The sequence below is a fragment of the Schistocerca serialis genome, chromosome 5, assembly GCF_023864345.2.
Source record: "Schistocerca serialis cubense isolate TAMUIC-IGC-003099 chromosome 5, iqSchSeri2.2, whole genome shotgun sequence".
NCBI classification, from domain to species: domain Eukaryota; kingdom Metazoa; phylum Arthropoda; class Insecta; order Orthoptera; family Acrididae; genus Schistocerca; species Schistocerca serialis.
The window spans coordinates 86,709,789-86,731,419 of record NC_064642.1 but is presented as its reverse complement, the minus strand read 5'-3'; the positions used below and the strand labels follow the sequence as shown (position 1 = coordinate 86,731,419).

The window sequence follows — 21,631 nt, the reverse complement described above, 5'->3', positions numbered from 1 at the left end:
CCAGAGGCTGCCTGCCCAGAAGTACGAGGCATTATTGTAAGTCACAGAGGATGGTTTAATCAGATGCACAGGGGCCATTGTGCATCATGTGAGTGCATCACAGTCAGCAATGATGCTTGTCCTTCCAATGGCACACTGTCGTTGAAAAGTACTATACACCATAAGTACTGCCATGACGTATGGGCAGTCTCCAGTCTACATTGCATCTGTAACTTTGCCATGTCTCACAATGCTGCTGGACACCTTTCAGTGCACAGATTATTGCCATGTCTCAAGTTGTTTCCAGGATTTTGCAGATACTTTAATGTACAAAAAAATGAAAGGAGCGTATGGTATTGTTGGCCAGAACGCCCCATCTGGGGAAGTTCGGCTGCCAAGTGCAAGTCTTATTCCATTCGATGCCACATTGGGTGACTTGAGGATGAAATGATGATAAGGACAAAACAACATCCAGTCCCCGAGTGGAGAAAATCTCCAACCCGGTGGGGAATCAAACCCAGGCCCACTTGCCTGGGAAGTGAGCACATTACCACCCAGCTGAGCAGGCGGACACTTTAATGTACAGATATAAATGTATTTAGTGAGAATCATTTTTGAAAACAAGAGATAAACTCTATGAATTAGAAAATGGATAGTCATTACAAATTGATTTTCCAGGGCAAGAGAAGTCTCTCAGTGAGCAAATTCATGATCTACATCTACATGATTAAGTGCCTGGCAGACTGCTCACTGAACCATCTTCAACACATTTTTCTACCGTTCCACTCTTGAACAATACATAGGAAAAAGAACACTTAACTCTTGCCAAGCAAGCTCCAATTTCTCTTATTTTATTACAATGATCATTGAAATTTCATGGGAAGATCTGCCTAAGTGAAAAATGCCTTTGTTTTAATGATTGCCACCCTAAATTGCATGTTATATCCATGTCACTCTCTCCCCTATTTCATGATAATACAAAATGTGCTGCCCTTCTTTGAACTTTTTCAATGTCCTCTTTCAATCCTATCTAATCCACACTACACAGCAATACTCCAGAAGAGGATAGACAAGCCTCTTTGTAGAACTGTGCATTTTCTAAGTGTTCTGCCAATAAATTGCAGTCTTTGGTTCATTTTCCCAACAACATTATCTTTGTGATCAATCCAATTTAAGTTATTTGAAATTGTAATCCCTAAGAATTTAGCTGAATTAACAGCCTTTAGATTTGTGTGATTTGTTATGTAACTGAAATTTAGCAGATTCCTTTTAGTATTCATATGGATGACTTCACACTTTTCATTATTTGGAGTCAACTACCAGTTTTCCCACCATACAGATATCTTGTCTAACTCATTTTGGAATTGGTTTTGATCATCTGATGACTTTACAAGACAGTAAATCACAGCATCATCTGCAAGTAACAACAGGTATTACTTCTATTTTACTCAATGTTTTCTGTTAGTTACTAGGAACTGTTAACTTTCTGACAGGAAATCATGAATCCAGTCACACAACTGAGATGATACTCCTCAGGCATGGAATATGAGTAGAAGTCCCTTGTGAGGAATGATGTCAAAATCTAAAAATATGGAATCAGTTTGACATCCCCTGTAGCTAGCACTCATTACATTGTGAGAATAAAGAGCTAGTTTTGTTTCACAAGAACGATATTTCCTGAATTCGGGTTGGCTATTTGTCAACAAATCATTTTCTCAATGTAATTCATGAAGTTCGGACACAGATTCCGAGACCCTACAGCAAATTTACATAGGCCTAAGTGATATTGGTCTGTAATTCAGAGGATTACTCGTATTTGCTTTCTTGAGTATTGGTGTAACCTATGCTACTTTCTAGTCTTTCGGTGCAGATATTTCAACAAGTGAGTGGTTGTATACGACCACTAAGTAAGGAACTAATGCATCAGCATGCTGTGAAATTACTGAACATTAAAACAAAGAAGTTGTTTCATAAATATTTTGTCTGTGCAGTGCTCTCTGCTAAAGTGTCACGTGAACAACAAGAAAAGAGGAAAAGCACAGGAAAAATAAATAGCAATGAAAATGTGGACATGGAGAAGATTCGCAATTAGGAGCTGGATCAAGATATTTATAGGACATTTATGAATATTCATTGCTTCTTTATTTTATTTTCTGCTTCTGTTTTCAGCTTGGTGGCAATTTACATAACCAAATACAGACCTCTTCTGGATGACCATAGTGTTCTCCAGTACAAATACTGCTACCACTGCCTGTGGTTCAGAAACTCACACTCACCCCTTCAAACCTCCTTTTTGCATATGCTGCATCTATGATAATACAATATATCTAAGCCATAAATTCTCACAGAAAAATTTCAGTTTTGGTCACAAGATATAGTAGCTACTCCACACATATTTGGAGAGTAAAAAATTTTGAATATCAGTTTGTGATATACTGGAAAAAGACACATGAGAAACTACATCTGGCAACCACAAAAAATAATGTAGTGCAACTACTGATTGCAAAAGAATATAACAATCAGGGAAGCTGATACAGATAATAAATAACAGCAGAAGTGAACACATCAATTAATCTTCTAGTTGACTTGTCCACAGGCACATAAATAAAGGTGGAGTACATTGCTAGCTTTCTCCTTCAGAGCTAACAGAATACACACACACACACACACACACACACACACACACACACACACAACTACATTGCCCCCACTCAGTAAACTGCACCACCACTGCAGCTCAACTGGGGTGTGGGGACAGTGTCAGGCGGTATGTATTAGGGGACAAAAGAAATGGAGAGCACGAGAGAGGGATGGGGAAGAGTGGCTGAAAGCTACATGGAAAAGGCAGCAGGTGTACGAGATATAGGAATGTGGCATCGGAGGTTCATTCTGGCTGTAGGAAAGGGGAGTTGCACACTGTGGAGAGAAATGTGTTAGAGCAAGATGAATGAATTTAGGGTTATGGGCTAGGAGAGGTTCTGGGTATGTGACAAGTGCAGACTGAGAATAGGACTATGGGATAAAATAATATGTGATGAAGACAATTTGTGTATACCTAATTCCTAGAATCGGGTGTTGGAAGCAAGGATCCTGACAGCATAGGTTGTGAAGCAGGAACTGAAAGCAAGCATGTAGTGCTCAGCTGGTTCTTCTGCCACTTGGTATCAACACAATCTTGACCACAGGTAGACAGTGGCCCTTTGTTCAGATGGGCAGATGGTTGGTGGCCATTCCCTCACAAAACACAGCAGGGCTGGTATATGATATGACACCTGTCCAAGGTGGACCTGCCATTAATAGGATAGGATATGTCCATGATACGACTGACTAAGGATGTGCTGGATGGGAACATCAGACAGATCTTGAGTATGGGTTTTCCATAGTGGTATGACTTATGTGGCACGGGGTTAAGGGTGGGTGGGGTGTAAAGATGAGCTGGGATATTTTAAAGATTTGGGGGGGGGGGGGGCAATACCCACTTAGGGAGGATGGGAAAGATTACGTTTAGCATGTCCCCCATTCCCAGGCATGATTATAAGTAGTCAAAGCCTAGGCAAACAATACTGTCCTGCCCACCCCTTCCGCAATGGTATTCTATCCGACGTCCACCGAACTTACACAATGTACTTGTCCATCCTTACACAACCTCTGCTCCCAATCCCTTACCTCGTTGCTCATACCCCTGTAATCGACCTAGATGCAAGATCTGTCCCATACATCCTCCCACCACCACCTATTCCAATCCAGTTGCTAACAACACCTATCCCATCAAAGGCAGCTGTTAGTCTGTTCTTCACTATTTCTATGTCATGAGGTAAAGACAAAATGAACACAGTTTTCTTCACATATTTCCAAAAGAAAAAATCAAGGGGGTCATGTCTGGCGATCTTGGAGGTAAGGTATGTAGGGGAGTGTCTCAGGGTCCACTGTGCCCTTTCCAGTGTTGAGGCAGTGTGTCATTGAGAAACTGATGCGTGTTGTTGAGCCAGTGTGTTGGAGCTCCATCCTGTTGGAAAATGAAGTCATTGGAGTCCTACTGAAGTTGTGGAAAAAGCTGATTCTGTAGCATTTGAAGATAGCTCATTCCAGTCACTGTGTTTTCCTCAAGGAAGAAGGGACCATATACTTTTACACAAGAAATGGCACAAAAAATGTTCACTTTAGGTGAGTCTTTTTTATGCTCAATAAAGTTGCTTCATCACTGAAAAATAACAGTCTTCCATTTCCTCTAACAGAACATTGCTGAAGTCAACCAATTTCCTTTTCTCACTGACCTAAAGAGCTTGCACTAATTACAGTCTGTATTTTTTATAGACTATAAGACATCTTAATAATTGCCAGACAACCATATGAGGCATTGCTGCTTGCACGATGAGTAGACTTTCGTGAACTCAGCTCGAAAATTTGCTGAATTCTTTTAACCACGTCATCAGAAGTGGGAGGTCGACCTGGACTCTTACCTGTGTGCAAGCATTCTATCTCTTCAAATTGGTGAAACTAATGACAAATGTTTTCTGGAGCAGATGGATCAATGCCAAAACACCAAAGAAAAGCACACTGGAAAAAAATCACTGACTTTGTAAACTGCAGCACACAAAACTCCTTCTGTTGAGTTGGTGCCATCTTACTTCTAGCTGTCTGAAAACTGAGAAGCAGCACTGACTGACATCTAATGGCGATTTTGTGGAACTTTAGGTCATGCTCATTCACACAATACACATTTCCTTGCCAGCATATCCCAAGTTCCATAATTATTACCATCCAAAATCAGGTCATTTTTTTTTAAACACCCTGAATCTCTAACTGTAGCAAGATATGAGGGACACAATAAAGAAATGCTTTTTGTCCCTATAGCAACAGAAGCAACAACATTACAAAATTACGAGACAGTTTATCTAAACTCCAATGGAGAAACGACCAATAAAAGACATAACACATCTTTGGAAAGGATTTCCCAGCATTTTTTCAACAGATGAACAAATGAGTGGGAAATGATAAATTGCTGGCTAGTATGTTATTTCAGGGGGCAAAATATTTGATAGTGCCAATAGACACATATTAACACTCAAGACACTTCCTAGCTTTAATAACTATTAGATCCTTCCTCAGGAGAAAGAGATGGATAGTTTGGGTAAAGTTAAAAACAGAGGTCATCTGATTCAAATGTCAGGATGATGGTGACTCACCAGTTGTAAGGGTGAAGGGATATCAAGGTTACTAATTGTTATTCTTCTAGTGGCACCAGCCAAAATTGCTCACCTAACATCATTCACTAATTCCAGGGAGCTTATAATCATGAGATCATACCAAAATCTGACATGAAAGCAAGCCCAAGGTGAGCCTGAGTCAGCCGTGATGTGGTTTGCTGAGTGCGAAACAAGAGTGCTATTGGTATGGTTAAGATGTTTATATTATGGGCAGTATTGCCATAGGCAGAACTCCCATATGGTGCAGACTGGATTTTGCTTTGTAATACAGGCTTGAGATAGCTTGCAATGTTTACAAGCAGCAACCTACATGTATCTCTTGTAGTGAATAAACCAGGACAAGTACCCGTTGGTTGTTAGTATAGATCAACTTTTACAAAAGTGGCAATACAGGTGCGAGCCACGACACATGCATGCGGACATTCAACATTTTTGTAATTTGGTGAGAGTGCAGGTTGAACACTTACAAGAATTACTAAAGCATAGCACACAGGATTATCAGCAGCTAATGATAGCTATACTGCAGGTGGTCCAAGCATTAACAAATGTAGCAGGACCATCTCTAACCTCACCAATGTCTATGGTTTTTCCAACATTTAATGAACATTATGAATAATGGGATGATTACTGTCGACAATTGCATTTTTTTTCTGGCTTGTCCAATTTCCAATTTGAAAAGACAATAGTCTATGTTATTGCCCGACACTTTCAAACTGTATCACCTCATGTAGACATTGGAGCCATTAACAAATCTGGTGGAACTTGATTTGTTTATGTCTTTTACAACATGAACATTATATCAAAAAACAAAGATGTAGTGACTTACCAAATGAAAGTGCTGGCAGGTCGACAGACACACAAACAAACACAAACATACACACAAAATTCAAGCTTTCGCAACAAACTGTTGCCTCATCAGGAAAGTGGGAAGGAGAGGGAAAGACGAAAGGATGTGGGTTTTAAGGGAGAGGGTAAGGAGTCATTCCAATCCCGGGAGCGGAAAGACTTACCTTAGGGGGGAAAAAGGACGGGTATACACTCGCACACACACACATATCCATCCACACATATACAGACACAAGCAGACATATTTAAAGACAAAGAGTTTGAGCAGAGATGTCAGTCGAGGCAGAGGCAAAGATGTTGTTGAATGACAGGTGAGGTATGAGTGGCGGCAACTTGAAATTAGCGGAGATTGAGGCCTGGTGGATAACGGGAAGAGAGGATGTGTTGAAGAGCAAGTTCCCATCTCCGGAGTTCGGATAGGTTGGTGTTAGTGGGAAGTATCCAGATAACCCGGACAGTGTAACACTGTGCCAAGATGTGCTGGCCGTGCACCAAGGCATGTTGAGCCACAGGGTGATCCTCATTACCAACAAACACTGTCTGCCTGTGTCCATTCATGCGAATGGACAGTTTGTTGCTGGTCATTCCCACAAAGAATGCGTCACAGTGTAGGCAGGTCAGTTGGTAGATCACGTGGGTGCTTTCACACGTGGCTCTGCCTTTGATCGTGTACACCTTCCGGGTTACAGGACTGGAGTAGGTGGTGGTGGGAGGGTGCATGGGACAGGTTTTACACTGGGGGCCGTTACAAGGGTAGGAGCCAGAGGGTAGGGAAAGTGGTTTGGGGATTTCATAGGGATGAACCAAGAGGTTACGAAGATTATGTGGACGGCGGAAAGACACTCTTGGTGGAGTGGGGAGGATTTCATGAAGGATGGATCTCATTTCAGGGCAGGATTTGAGGAAGTCGTATCCCTGCTGGAGAGCCACATTCAGAATCTGATCCAGTCCTGGAAAGTATCCTGTCACAAGTGGGGCACTTTTGTGGTTCTTCTGTGGGAGGTTCTGGGTTTGAGAGGATGAGGAAGTGGCTCTGATTATTTGCTTCTGTACCAGGTCGGGAGGGTAGTTGCGGGATGCGAAAGCTGTTGTCAGTTTGTTGGTGTAATGCTTCAGGGATTCCGGACTGGAGCAGATTCGTTTGCCACGAAGACCTAGGCTGTAGGGAAGGGACCGTTTGATGTGGAATGGGTGGCAGCTGTCGTAATGGAGGTACTGTTGCTTGTTGGTGGGTTTGATGTGGACGGACGTGTGAAACTGGCCATTGGACAGGTGGAGGTCAACATCAAGGAAAGTGGCATGGGATTTGGAGTAGGACCAGGTGAATCTGATGGAACCAAAGGAGTTGAGGTTGGAGAGGAAATTCTGGAGTTCTTCTTCACTGTGAGTCCAGATCATGAAGATGTCATCAATAAATCTGTACCAAACTTTGGGTTGGCAGGCCTGAGTAAGCAAGAAGGCTTCCTCTAAGCGACCCATGAATAGGTTGCCATACGAAGGGGCCATCCTGGTACCCATGGCTGTTCCCTTTAATTGTTGGTATGTCTGGCCTTCAAAAGTGAAGAAGTTGTGGGTCAGGATGAAGCTGGCTAAGGTAATGAGGAAAGAGGTTTTAGGTAGGGTGGCAGGTGATCGGCGTGAAAGGAAGTGCTCCATCGCAGCGAGGCCCTGGACGTGCGGGATATTTGTGTATAAGGAAGTGGCATCAATGGTTACAAGGATGGTTTCTGGGGGTAACGGATTGGGTAAGGATTCCAGGCGTTCGAGAAAGTGGTTGGTGTCTTTGATGAAGGATGGGAGACTGCACGTAATGGGTTGAAGGTGTTGATCTACGTAGGCAGAGATACGTTCTGTGGGGGCTTGGTAACCAGCTACAATGGGGCGGCCGGGATGATTGGGTTTGTGAATTTTAGGAAGAAGGTAGAAGGTAGGGGTGCGGGGTGTCGGTGGGGTCAGGAGGTGGATGGAGTCAGGTGAAAGGTTTTGTAGGGTGCCTAAGGTTCTGAGGATTCCTTGAAGCTCTGCCTGGACATCAGAAATGGGATTACCTTGGCAAACTTTGTATGTGGTGTTGTCTGAAAGCTGACGCAGTCCCTCAGCCACATACTCCCGACGATCAAGTACCACGGTCGTGGAACCCTTGTCCGCCGGAAGAATGACGATGGACCGGTCAGCCTTCAGATCACGGATAGCCTGGGCTTCAGCAGTGGTGATGTTGGGAGTAGGATTAAGGTTTTTTAAGAATGATTGAGAGGCAAGGCTGGAAGTCAGAAATTCCTGGAAGGTTTGGAGAGGGTGATTTTGAGGAAGAGGAGGTGGGTCCCGCTGTGACGGAGGACGGAACTGTTCCAGGCAGGGTTCAATTTGGATAGTGTCTTGGGGAGTTGGATCATTAGGGGTAGGATTAGGATCATTTTTCATCGTGGCAAAGTGATATTTCCAGCAGAGAGTACGAGTGTAGGACAGTAAATCTTTGACGAGGGCTGTTTGGTTGAATCTGGGAGTGGGGATGAAGGTGAGGCCTTTGGATAGGACAGAGGTTTCGGATTGGGAGAGAGGTTTGGAGGAAAGGTTAACTACTGAATTAGGGTGTTGTGGTGCCAGATTGTGTTGATTGGAATTTTGAGGTTTTGGAGGGAGTGGAGCTGGAAGTGGGAGACTGAGTAGATGGGAGAGACTGGGTTTGTGTGCAATGAGAGGTGGTTGAGGTTTGGTGGAAAAATTTTGAAGGGTGAGTGAGTTGCCTTTCCGGAGGTGGGAAACCAGGAGATTGGATAGTTTTTTGAGGTGAAGGGTGGCATGTTGTTCTAATTTGCTGTTGGCCTGTAGGAGGATGCTCTGAATGGCCGGTTTGGATGTGGGAGAGGAAAGATTGAGGACTTTTATTAAGGATAGGAGTTGACGGGTGTGTTCATTGGCTGAGTTGATGTGTAGGTGAAGGATTAGGTGGGTGAGGGCAATGGATTGTTCAGTTTGGAACTGGTATAGGGACTGATGGAAAGAAGGGTTGCAGCCAGAGATGGGAACTTTAAGTGTGAGGCCTTTGGGGGTTATGCCAAATGTCAGACAAGCCTGAGAAAATAAAATATGCGAGCGTAATCTGGCTAGGGTGAAGGCATGTTTGCGGATGGAATGTAAATAAAACTTAATGGGGTCGTTGTGGGGGTGTTGTGAGGGTGACATGATATTAGAAGGTGGAAAGTGTAACATGAGGTTGAAATGGAAATGAAAGATAAAAATATATGGGGAGAGATAAGGGTGAACTAGAAAGTAACTGGAGATCTGGTATGAAAAAAGGCGAAAAAGTGATGGTTAAGTTGATCCTGTGGTGAACTTGGGTTGGTAGACAGCGATGTGCATGAAGGTTAGGTGGTTGTGTTGCCGCTAAAACACGTAAAAGGACGGAGAAATTCGAGAAAATTTCAAAAAAATCGTGTAAATGTATTAAAAGGAGTGGTGTTGTGGTGAAAGATTACGAAAATGGGGTTAACAATAGTCTGACGAAGAAATAATGACGTTAAAACCTGTGGGGAGCGGCTAAAAATGATCAGTGATGTGCGAAAAACGGAAGTGGAAATAAAGTGAAAGTAATTAGAACTAGCCGAAATGGTTGTTAAATCCGTGAAAGCAGCTGTTATTGAACTAGAAACGGTTAGCAGCGGTAGTGTTGAAAGCAGAAAATAAAAATTTAAATTTTTTTGGTTATGGTTTGTAAGTGGGTTACGTATTATTGGGTATATCTAGGCGGGATAAAATTGTATTATGGTAAAAAGGGGAAGGTGAATACAAAGTGAGACTACTGGTAAAAACAGAAAGAGAAAATAAGACGACAGGAAAGATTTCGAAATGCAACAGCGACAATAATAAACGTAATTGTTGGGTTCAAATTAATGATATGGTTATAATAGAGGGAGACATTCCACGTAGGAAAAATATATCAAAAAACAAAGAAATGAAAGTGCTGGCAGGTCGACAGACACACAAACAAGGTGTCTTTCCGCTCCCGGGATTGGAATGACTCCTTACCCTCTCCCTTAAAACCCACATACTTTCGTCTTTCCCTCTCCTTCCCTCTTTCCTGATGAGGCAACAGTTTGTTGCGAAAGCTTGATGTTTGTGTTTGTTTGTGTGTCTGTCGACCTGCCAGCACTTTCATTTGGTAAGTCACTACATCTTTGTTTTTTGATATATTTTTCCTACGTGGAATGTTTCCCTCTATTATAACAACATGAACATTTTTTGACAAAAAACATTTCAGGCAGGTCAGAATACTGGCAGCAAAAAAGGACCCCAATCAATCTTATGTGGACTGGGATGCTGACCTACCTGGATTAAGTATCAATTGCAATTTCAGATGTTCATGCAGATAGAACTAAGTGGATTCTTTAATCAGGAACATTACAGTGCAGATTAAGCCCACCTCAGAAATGAGAAACCATGTATTGAGGAAATCAGATCCTTCTCTGATGGAAGCAATACAAATAGCCAAGCCCAAAGTTTGTTTAGGATGGAAGAAGACACTGTGGCATTCAGCTCTCTGGGACAAGTTGTGCAGAACATTACACCACCTCTGGAGTAGGCTTCATCGGCTCCACGGTTCAGAAGACCCCGGAAAAACTATACGAGTGGCAACAGAGTGCATCAATCAGGCCCTTGCAACAGGTATGCTTTAACAGTTGTGCTGCAGATATGCCCCAACCTGCTGAAGTAAACCAAGTGAGCGATCACTCTATGGAAGTGCACGCTTCTCAGAGCAGAGCACAGCAAATGTACTTAGATGTGTTCTTTGGCGAACACCCTGTGAGGTTCCTGTTGTTCACTGGAGTGTATGTGTCTTACTAACCCAATCTACCCAAGTTAGAGTCACCACTTTTTCAGGCAGCTGAGACAAACCTTTGGGCCTATGGTTGTCATCTACATCTTCATACTTACTCCACAAGCCACCATATGGTGCACAGTAGAGGATACCTTGTATCACTACTAGTTGTTTCCTGTACTGCTCCACTCATAACTAAAGCAAGGGAAAAACAAATGTCTATATGCCTCCGTACGAGCCCTAGTCTCTCATATATCTTCATCATCTTCATGTCAAATGTATGATGGCAACAGTAGAATCGTTCTGCAATCAGCTTTGTGAGGATCATGGGGATGGCCAGAGGATTGTGGATTCTTATTAAAGTCCCTCAATAGTGTTTCATGAAAATAACATTGCCTTCCCTCGAGGGATTGCTATTTAATTTCATGGAGCATTTCCATAATACCAGTACAGTGGTCGAACCTACCTGTAAGAGATCTAGCAGCACATCTCTGAATTGCCTCAATGTCTTCTTTTAATCTGACCTGGTGTGGATCCCAAACACTTGGGCACTACTCAAGAACAGGTTACAACAGTGCTCTCCTTTACAGACATGTTAAACTTCCCTAGAATTCTCCCAATAAACTGAAGTCAATTGATGTGACTGTGTCAAGCAGCCACTAATAATGCTGTATTCAAACATATGGAAGTGTTTTTCCTACTCATCTGCATTAAATTACATTTTTCTACATTTAGGGCAAGCTGCTATTCATTACACCAACTATAAATTTTGTCTAAATGATCTTGTATCCTTCTACAATAATTCAGCAATGACACCTTCCCAGATACCACAGCATCATCAGCAAACAGTTGAAGACTGCTCACCCTGTTCATTAGAAAAGTTTCCAGTTTTGCTTGCTTAGAGTCAAGTCATTTTTCCAGAAAATTTCTGGTGGTAGCTGACCCCAGTGTGAACAATGTTTTCGGGATAGGCTTATTCCACACTTTTGGGTTTATGGTTCATCAAATAGTGCACACCATGCAATCCAAAGGGCCTTGCACTGCCTTAAGAACTCTCTGTGACAGATATGCTCAACATTTTGTCACCTACATTAAAGATACAAATGACTTTGAAACTCATGACACTATTAAAACGATGGCTGCCCGTCTTTCCTCGAAGCTTGCATGGTATCCTCAGTTCTAAACGACACCCTCAAAATAGAGCTGAACAGATTCAGTTATGAAGATCTGTTAATATCGGTTCCTCCTAGTCAATGGGCCACTCTCTTGGTCACAGTATAGAAAGTCAATGGTACCTTGAGACTTTGGAATGGTTTAAAAGTAATGACAAATGCACAAGCTGAAACAGAAACTTATCCTCTAATGACCCTGGATGAACTCTTTGCAAAATTAGGTCATGGCACACTATTCAGTAAAAATTATTTTGCAGAGGCATATTTTCAAATCTGCTTGGATGTAGCATCACCAGCTCACTTAGTGGTAATTTGCCACACAGCTTTTAGAATCTGTTCAGCCATTGGCATATTTCAGCATTTTATGGATCAGTTACTGCAAGATATTCCCACCTGTGCCACATACTTTGATGCTATCTTGGTCACAGCTGCAACTCCAGGGGATCACCCCAACAACCTAGAACTTTTTTTCAGAGAATGGCAGCAAAAGGACTTGAATGCAACCAGTTTCATGACTTCCTTGATGCATATCTCAGCAAATGGACTGGAACTAATAAGGGATTATGTTGTGGCAACTGATAAATTGCCCCCCCCCCCTCCCAATGAATATAAAATACGTAGAAGTTCATCTTGGGTAAGATCAACTATTATGGCCAATACATAGCAAACCTAGAAGAATTCCCTTGCCCATTGAAATAAGTGCACATTTTGAATGGTCACCTTGCTGTCAACATGCTTCCTAGACTTTAAAAGATTGCCTTAAGTAGGCACTGGTCTGCCTCTGGTAGTAGCAACTGCTCATATTATCAGGACAGCCCTATCCCATAAATACACTGACACCACAGATTACCCTATTGTATAAGGTTAGAAGATCTTCTCAAATAGAGCAGGAAGCCCTTGCTACTGTTTACACAGGTCAGAAATTTAAGTTATTCCTTTATTGACAGAAATTTCATCATCACTGATTGACACCCATTGCTCACCATATTGCTTGCCAGACCAGACCACCCATCACTTATGGTGCTGGATGTTTCACTGGTATAATTTTCATTTTTCTATCCACTATCATGCAGAGATGTTAAATACAAATGCTGACGCACAGTCTTGATTCCCGATCCAACATTTGATCAACATGAACTGGTGTGTATCCATTTAGACTCAGATCTGGATTCAACTGTTTCAGCCTTTCTCTAAACGCTATGTCAATGAAAATAACCAATTTTTGAAGACATAATGTAATTGGACAGATAAAATAATCTACTAACCTAGCATCAGCAGGAGAACACACACATAAAAGATATTATGTGCGCAAGCTTTTGAGTCAGTGACTCCTTTTTCTGGCAGAAGGGTTGAAGAGAAAGGAAGACAGGTGAAGGAAAAGGACTGATGAGGCTTAAGAAAAGGGGTAGAGTTTGGAAAAGTGCCCAGAATCCCAGGTCAGCAGAGACTTACCAGATGTGATTGTGTGACATTGCATCCACCACTCACAAGATCCTGATGTTATATTGCCTTGGTCACTTTGTACAACACAGGTGGCTGGAGATGTCTGCCAGCCCCAAATTTAGACTCTAATGCCCATGGCAACATCAACTGCATCTCAACTGAGGGGTTCTGTTTTGGGTCTTGGACAAGAATCACTGCCCCTTCCTTACTCCTCTCTCTCTTTGGCCATAAGTGCTGTGCATCCTGCACAATGCCCACTGAGATGTGTTTCAGATGAGAAGCTTGTCACAACAGAATGTAGCATGGAAAAATATTGATTCTGACACTGAGGACCTGATCTACGAATGTTTCACCTGTCATGCCCATCAAACTGCACCTCTCCATCAGTTCTCTCCCTGGCTCAATACTGCAGAGAAGTGAGAATGTATCCACTTAGGTTCTGCTGTGTCAGTTTTGGTCTCCATGTGATTGACTGTGACTGATTTGTTTTCTCACTGCCCTTTAGTGTTTCCCATCACTCAGGTCCCTACTGCCACTACTATTGTTGTCTTGAAAAAAAAAAAAATCTTTTCTCTTGAAGGCAACCCACAGGCTTTGGTTTTGGGTTAATGGAATACCTTTAACCTCCTACGACTTCAAATGGTTTTGCACACATAACAGAGTTCAACACCTTTGCACTGCACCCTTCACCCAGCCTTCAACAGTGGTGTGGAACACATTATCTGCATCTTTAAAACCCAGCTCCACAAGGAAACGATGTCTAACACCACACCTAATGCCATATGCATTTTTAACAGCTTGAAGGGCCACCCTGATGAGGGCTGCAGTCCAGCAGAGTGTCTTTATGACCACTCTCACCTCACCCTCTTTGATACACCATGTCCACCAAAAGCACCTGTCATCGCCAAGTGCTCTCCCTTCTGAATGGGCACCCCAGTGTGGGTCAATCAGTTCAGGCACTACCCACTAGGGGAACATTCTCTGCCCACCCAGGTCCTTAATGTATACCATGGCCTCTATCCATGAGCTTCTGCGGCACTATCAAAGCCAAGCTCAACCCTGACATGCTGGTTAGCAGCCATCTGCTCCTCTGCCCCTAGTGGACATTCCTGTCCTGTAGTGACTCATGCATCTTCTATCAAGCGTTGTTCTGCCCAGGCCTTCTGCACTGATGTCCACTGACTTTCATGGTGGCAGCTCATCTAGCCCTCACATCTCCTGCCTCCTGCATCTTCTAGCACATTGGGGGGCAGGGCGAGGGGGGTGGGGGTGGGGGGGGGGGGAGATGGGAGGCAGGGGACATAGTGGGGCAACCTAATGCCACTAGGAACCGAATAGGTGGCACAACATTACTGTCGACCACTGTGCCATGACTATCCAGTGGGCACTTTTCATGAGGAGCACCCTCGGATGAGACCACACCAGTGACTTGGAATATGGAGTGTTTCCAAGAAACATCCTGTCTACATCCCTTGTTGTGAATAAACTGGGCGAGCCCCAGTTGGTTTGTGTATAGATCACATTCTAGAAAAATTACTATTATAATCATGAGTTATGAATCTTATGAAAAGGCTTTAGCTGCCAGTGGCTGTGGTCATGTGTGTGTGAGTTGCATTTGTGTGTGTGTGTGTGTGTGTGTGTGTGTGTGTGTGTGTGTGTGTGTGTGTGTGTGTGTGTGTTTGTGTGTCTGTGTGCACATATTTGTCATCTATTTTTGACAAAGGCCCTGTTGGCCAAAAGATTGTTTTGTGACAGTCTTTTTGTTGTGCCTATCTGTGACTCAGTATCTCTACTATATGAGGAGTAGCAGCTATCCTTTTCATAATATTGTTACATTCCATCCTGACTTTTCCATTGTGTAATTATGAATTCATACATTTGTTAACAGAACTTTAATTTTCCATTCCTTTCCATTAGAGCTACTTGTCAGTCTTTTCTGTAACATTCTGTATAGACCTGACTAGATATTAATTCTGTTTTTATTGGATAAAGCTTCCTCATAGCCAAATACAATAACTGAAAAACTCTGAGATCGCATCTAATATTGTGTACTAAGTTGTCATTAATCTACATTACAATCACCCCCTCCCCCCTCCCCCCCCCCCCCCCCCCCCACTCTCTCTCTCTCTCTCTCTCTCTCTCTCTCTCTCTCTCTCTCTCTCTGTGTGTGTGTGTGTGTGTGTGTGTGTGTGTGTGTGTGTGTGTGAGAGAGAGAGAGAGAGAGAGAGAGAGATATCAAATGCAACAAATCTCAAGATAATTTTGGTTTACAACCAATAAAGAATATGCTCACTTACTGTGTTTTATCTTTGCTGCATCAAGCTGATTGGAAGACTCTGTTCGACTAGATGTCAATTGATCAGGGTCTGAATCTGATTCATCAGAATCCACCTCAGTTTTCCTACTTCCTCTTCTCCTTGTTGCAGTTTTTATTACCTGAAATAATACACAGTACTAATTTTATAGTAATAAATAATGTAGGATCTGGAAGATGAAACTGGAAAACATTGTGTTCACAGGTACATAAATTGGAATTTACTTACTGGTGAAAGAGGTGTGTCAAACTTTTATTTAAAAAAGATGAAGGTTATGAGAGAAAGTTTAAGGATATGCCTAAATGTAAGAATGCATCAATCAAATTAGGTACTTACAGGTGTAACCCTTGGCCTGGAACAAAGACTTTCTAGGCTGATACCACAGGGGAAGTTAGTGTGTTGTGTGTCTTTACTCTCTCATGAAGGTGGCTGCGATGCATTCATGTGTAAACCTGGATTTTTATATTGTTGATGATGCACATATGATTATTAATAATCCTTTAAAGAGACAGCAATTCAAATGGAAAAAAATTCTTGTTCACTTGTTTGAGAAGGGCATTACTAAGGCAAAGAAGAGGATTGAAGAGGAAAATACTAACCTGTTCTGATAATAACATGAGAGTAATGTAGGCGTTGTTCACTAAGGTATTGATGTGAAATATGCGTGAGCTTATATTTTTGTACAAGGTAAGAGAGAAGCTGTAACTAACTTTAATTCAAGGGCAGAAATTGATATGAGAATTCTATTTTGCAGAGGAAGAACTTACTTCTTTGTCTCACCTAACACGCAGTCTTTATGTTACAGATAAACAGCTCTTGCTCCCTGAAACATTATCTGTGAATGTAATTAGTTAAGTGAGCATGTTTTGCATGCCTAAAAACAGATGCAGTTTATAAGATATTGCAGTTTAAATTACAGTGTCATCATAAAATACCTGTGGCAAATCTTTGTGCTCAGAAGCATTTTGATAAAACATTCAATAGCTAATGACACATCAGCGGTTTTTTTTCTGTCTTGGAGGACATAAAACGGGGTTAAGGAAAACAGGCTTAAAATTCTGTAATGACCAGAGATCACAGAAACACAACAAAAATTAGTTTCTCCAGCCCTTAAATAGTTTTGCTTCCTCAAAACCCTCCTTATTTTTTACTGAATTATTTACATACACATTTGTCTTTTGCCACCTTTTTTAGAGATGTTCTTTTGATCTTAAACTCTATAATCCTGAGATTATTTTCATTATAAAATTACTATACAATATTTTGAAAAATCTTTGAGAGAGAATTATTTTTTCTCAGAGTTCAAAAATGTATGTAAATAAAAGAACATACTGCATGTGGTGGTGGTGATGCACACCCTTCAGTCATAGCTTGTTCGTGATACATAAAACTGTGCAGAAGAGTGTTGTTTGGGTCTACACCAGGACCTGATAGCTGGAATGTTGCGTATGGTGATATGTCCTCTGACGTTTCTGCAAAAACAAACATACTGAAATCAGAACACATACCTACACCATAAATCCCATGGAGTGTAGGTATCCACATGCTCATATTATTACAATTGTTTTGAGGCTAAACATGACTACCCACTGAAACTGTGCACATCAGTCAAACTACAGTTTTTTTTGAAATTTCACTGCACAGAAGAACATCAAAGAAAATTTTCACTCAGACAGTCCTGAGGCTTTCTTTACCTGGTATTTTATCACCACTAGCTTGCAAAGCTACCTTGTGGATTGTGGCATAATATCTTTCCCTCTGAGCTTCGGCATTCTGCTGATTGTCCAAGGTCTCTTTCAGTGGCCGGTTTTGCTCTAAAACGGTTGCCCCTAAAATATGGCATTTTACAAGCCAATGAGTCACATGAAAAGATAACAAGACAAATTAAGAAATATATGATTCAAAGGCACAAATACTGTAGTTATTTTATCCTCTTTGCTAGCTTTGAAGCCATGTTTTACAATTTAGTATTGTCTTACTAATAAGAGAAGTATTCACTCACTTTTACATCTAGATTTACAAAATATGCAAGCTGCGTCAGAACCTGAGTGTAAAAACTCTTCTGGTGTGTTGCAATAATGAAAATACATAACTCATTAGTAACTTTACCTGATTTAATACAACAAAAGTGAAAGACCTTAAATTCCTTTAAGTAATTTCACAACAGAGTTTCAAAATTAATCAAGGGTATAATACTCTAATGAAAGTGTAATTTCTGTCCTACACAGAGAATTGTTAATGAATGCAAAACGAAACAAGGAAGTTGTTTTAAGCATCAGAGATGTTTTTTCTACTGTAACCTTGTTTTTATCTGACCAATTCAGGAAAATTATCCTCTATGTTTTCAGGAAATGTTACAAGGGGCATTCAATAAGTAATGCAACACTTTTTTTTCTAAAAACTGTCTGGTTTTATTCTGGATTTCAGTATGCCATATTATTCCCCACTCTATTTTTCAACATAATCTCCATTCAATTACGATGGCCTTATGCCACATTAATGGGAGTGCCTGTATACCTGCATTGTACCACTCTAGTAGTCAATGTTGGAGCCAAATTCATGCTGCATCAATAACCTCTGCATCATCCACATACCGTTTCCCTAGGGGCCGAAGTGGGAATATTCCACATGTCCCACAATAAATTGCACATCTTTTCATCTGAATTTGGCTGAGAAAAATAAAGTTGAATTATTTATTGAATGTCCATCCTATAAGCAGCAGAGTGTAAGCTGATACTGAAAACTAATGCATAAGATTGAGTCATGTTGCGCATCACGGTATTTTTCTTATTTCCTTACTCACAAACATTTCTTGGGTCTCTAAAAATACTTTAACTTCGTCCAGACAAACAGGGACATGTGTCAATAATCAGGCAACAGGTTTCCACCTGACTGGGATTCTGTAACATGAAAGGTCAACACAGTTCTTTTCCAGCTTTTTATGAGTTGCCACTAAGATGATATGCGATTAATCAAAATTTTCTATTTGGAAACATCCAGTGAAGTTATTAAAACTGTGGATGGTCACGCAAATTATTTAACAACCAAGGTACTGGACAATTTAGGAGTAAAGGAAACCAGTCACCAAAAAGCAGAAGCGTTTAGTCTTTGACACACACACACACACACACACACACACACACACACACACACACACACACACAAAGAGAGTAAACTTGCTAGCTTTTGGAGTAAATGCTTTCTCCACACACACACACACACGCGCGCATACATGGTGCCAGCTGGATGCACATCATTTTGTGTCCAGCTGGCACCATGTAGGGACATTGGTGTGTGTGTGTGTGTGTGTGTGTGTGTGTGTGTGTGTGTGTGTGGTGTTGTATTACAGTTTCAGAAAGGATTTACTCCAAAAGCTAGCAAGTTTACTCTCTTTTATGCCTGTACCTGTCAACGTTTCACCATTTCTGCTTCTTAGTGAGTGATCTCCTTTACTCCTAAAGCACTTAGATGCTATCAGAACTTTTCCACCTTAAGAGTAATGGATGACATCCACATGTGCCTCAGAGACAACAGATTTATGCTTCATTAAACCAAACCACTACCCATACTGTTTGTGGCACAAAACTTCTATAGAGACAAAATTTTACTCTCACCAAGGAATCAAATAACAACAATTTTTTTTGTCATCAATCTTTTGATAGGTTTGATACCATTTTTCAGTGTTTCCTGTCTTGCACTCATCTTTTCATATCTGTTTAACTATTACACTCAACAACCTCTATAATCTCTTTTGCACATTTTAGTCTTGGTCTAAACTAAAAACAATAAATTATTTTCTGCCATATAATGTCATTCAGATGCTGTTTGGCGGGTCTTGGGGTCAGCACACCACTCTCCCAGCTTTCCAGACACTGGAACTGCTCCTTCTTATTCAAATACATCTTCAATTGGCATCATAAGACTGAGTGGACACCATTCCAGTCCTCCACCACAGAAAAATCCCTGGTAATACTGGGAATTGAACCCAGATTTTCCACATGGCAATCAGACATGCAACCACTCAGCTACAGAGGCAGACCTAGTAGTGGTCTTCTTGTACTATTTTTTTCCTCTCTACTGTTCCTTTCTGTGCCTTGGTAACTACTCTTGAACCCAAAGCAGATGTCCCTCTAACATGCCCCTTTTCCTGGTAAGAGTTTTCCACAGAATTCTATCCTCATTTATTCTTTTTAGTAATTCTTCATTTTGTTCTTTATCTGTCCATATAATTTTTGATATTTTAAGTTTCTTCCTGCAAATATTTCTGATAGTCAGTATTTCACTACCATACAATGCTCTGCTCCAGACATTTATTTTCCAAACTTCTTCATCAGCACCATATTAATATTTGATTTCAGTAGACTCCTTTACTGATTAAAGCTTTCTTTGCTTTTGACAATCTCCTTCTTATATTCTCCTTGCTTTGGGTATTCTGTGTAATACTCATTCCAAGGAATGCATTTATGAATAGTATCTTACTTGGAGGCAGGTCAGGGTGATTTCATCTTGTCAGAGTGATCAATATAGAGTATGTCATTGCCAGGCAGTTGACTTCACTGGATGCAGTTTATATTTGTAGTCTCTTATTGCCAACCCATCTCTCACAATTACACAGCCCTCTGACTGAAGAATGTTGTGTCACAATGTGTTTCCCTGGGCATCCTTGACTGTTTTGCCTGCTTGCAAATTTCCCCTTATTTCCACATGCCTGATAATCAGCAGAATGATGTGTATTGCCCTGGATGATGAAAAAGAAAAACTGTTTCCTGTATTGTTTTGACAATTTTCTCTGCTGGATATGTTATCTGCGATTCTTATACATTTTCTGCTTCATTGCCTTCAGGACTGATTGCGTATTTGCACTGCATGTAGTATATTCTTTGGGAAGGAAAATGAAAACATGACTGTGCAAAACAAATGAACAACTACACGCGTCGCCTTGGTTTGAACCATCAATGCAGCGTGCCTCTCTAAATTGTTACAAAGTAAGGCTTTGGAACTTAAATCTAGAATTCATTTGTTCATAAAAAATGTCCCATCTAGAACAATCTTGGACCTGTTAAGAAGTCAAGGTGGAGATCTGCACCAAACTTGACATAAAACTTTGAAATTAGCCACACCTATCTCTAAAAAGCAACCTTTTGGAGTATCTTGTTTTTTACTCTGCTTTTATGTCATCAGTCCCACCCTTTATGTTTCAGCATAGGTAACTTATTAGCTACTCATCCTCCTCTTCTATCTCAAATATTGTTAATATTCATTCTCCCTTTTATTCTCATTGAAACATTGAGATTATTTGAAGTGCATACATGGGGTGAAATATACTTCAAAGATATAAGATCTACACAAATTATTGTTGTGAAATGACAGTACACACAAATGCATATAACTTGTATAAAGAGCTCCAAGTAAGACAAAAGAAGCACCACAAAGGAATTGTCTGTATGGGATGGAAATCGGCAGATGTGATGTACATGTACAGAAAAACAAATGATTACAATTTCAGAAAAACTAGATGAGAGAAATTCAAGAGAAAGAGCTTCACAAATCGAGCAAGTCAATAACATGTTGGTTAACCTCTGGCCCTTATTTTATGCAAGCAGTTATTTGGCTTGGCAATGATTGATGGGTTGTTGAATGACCTCCTGAGGGATATCATGCCATTCTATTCAACTGGCATGTTAGATCATCAAAATCCCGAGCTGGTTGGAGGGTCCTGCCCAGAATGCTCTCAATGTTCTCAATTGGGAAGAGATCCAGCAACCATGCTGGCTGAGGTAGGGCTTGGCAAGCATGAAGACAAGCAGTAAAAACCCTCACTGTGTGCAGGCAGGTGTTATCTTGCTGAAATGT

The 21,631-nt window shown here is 41.2% G+C and overlaps 1 protein-coding gene across 1 annotated transcript in view; it reads right to left on the bottom strand.

Moving 5' to 3' along the window:
- The window catches only part of LOC126481760 (Down syndrome cell adhesion molecule-like protein Dscam2), a 723,682-nt gene that overhangs the window by 6,686 nt on the left and 695,365 nt on the right, over positions 1-21,631 (bottom strand). Inside the window, exons 25-27 of the mRNA XM_050105715.1 lie at positions 17,473-17,607; positions 17,111-17,250; positions 15,761-15,899 (exon numbers count right to left, since the gene is read on the bottom strand). Of these exons, the coding sequence (XP_049961672.1) occupies positions 15,761-15,899; positions 17,111-17,250; positions 17,473-17,607 (414 nt within the window). The remainder of the gene's footprint in view (positions 1-15,760; positions 15,900-17,110; positions 17,251-17,472; positions 17,608-21,631) is intronic.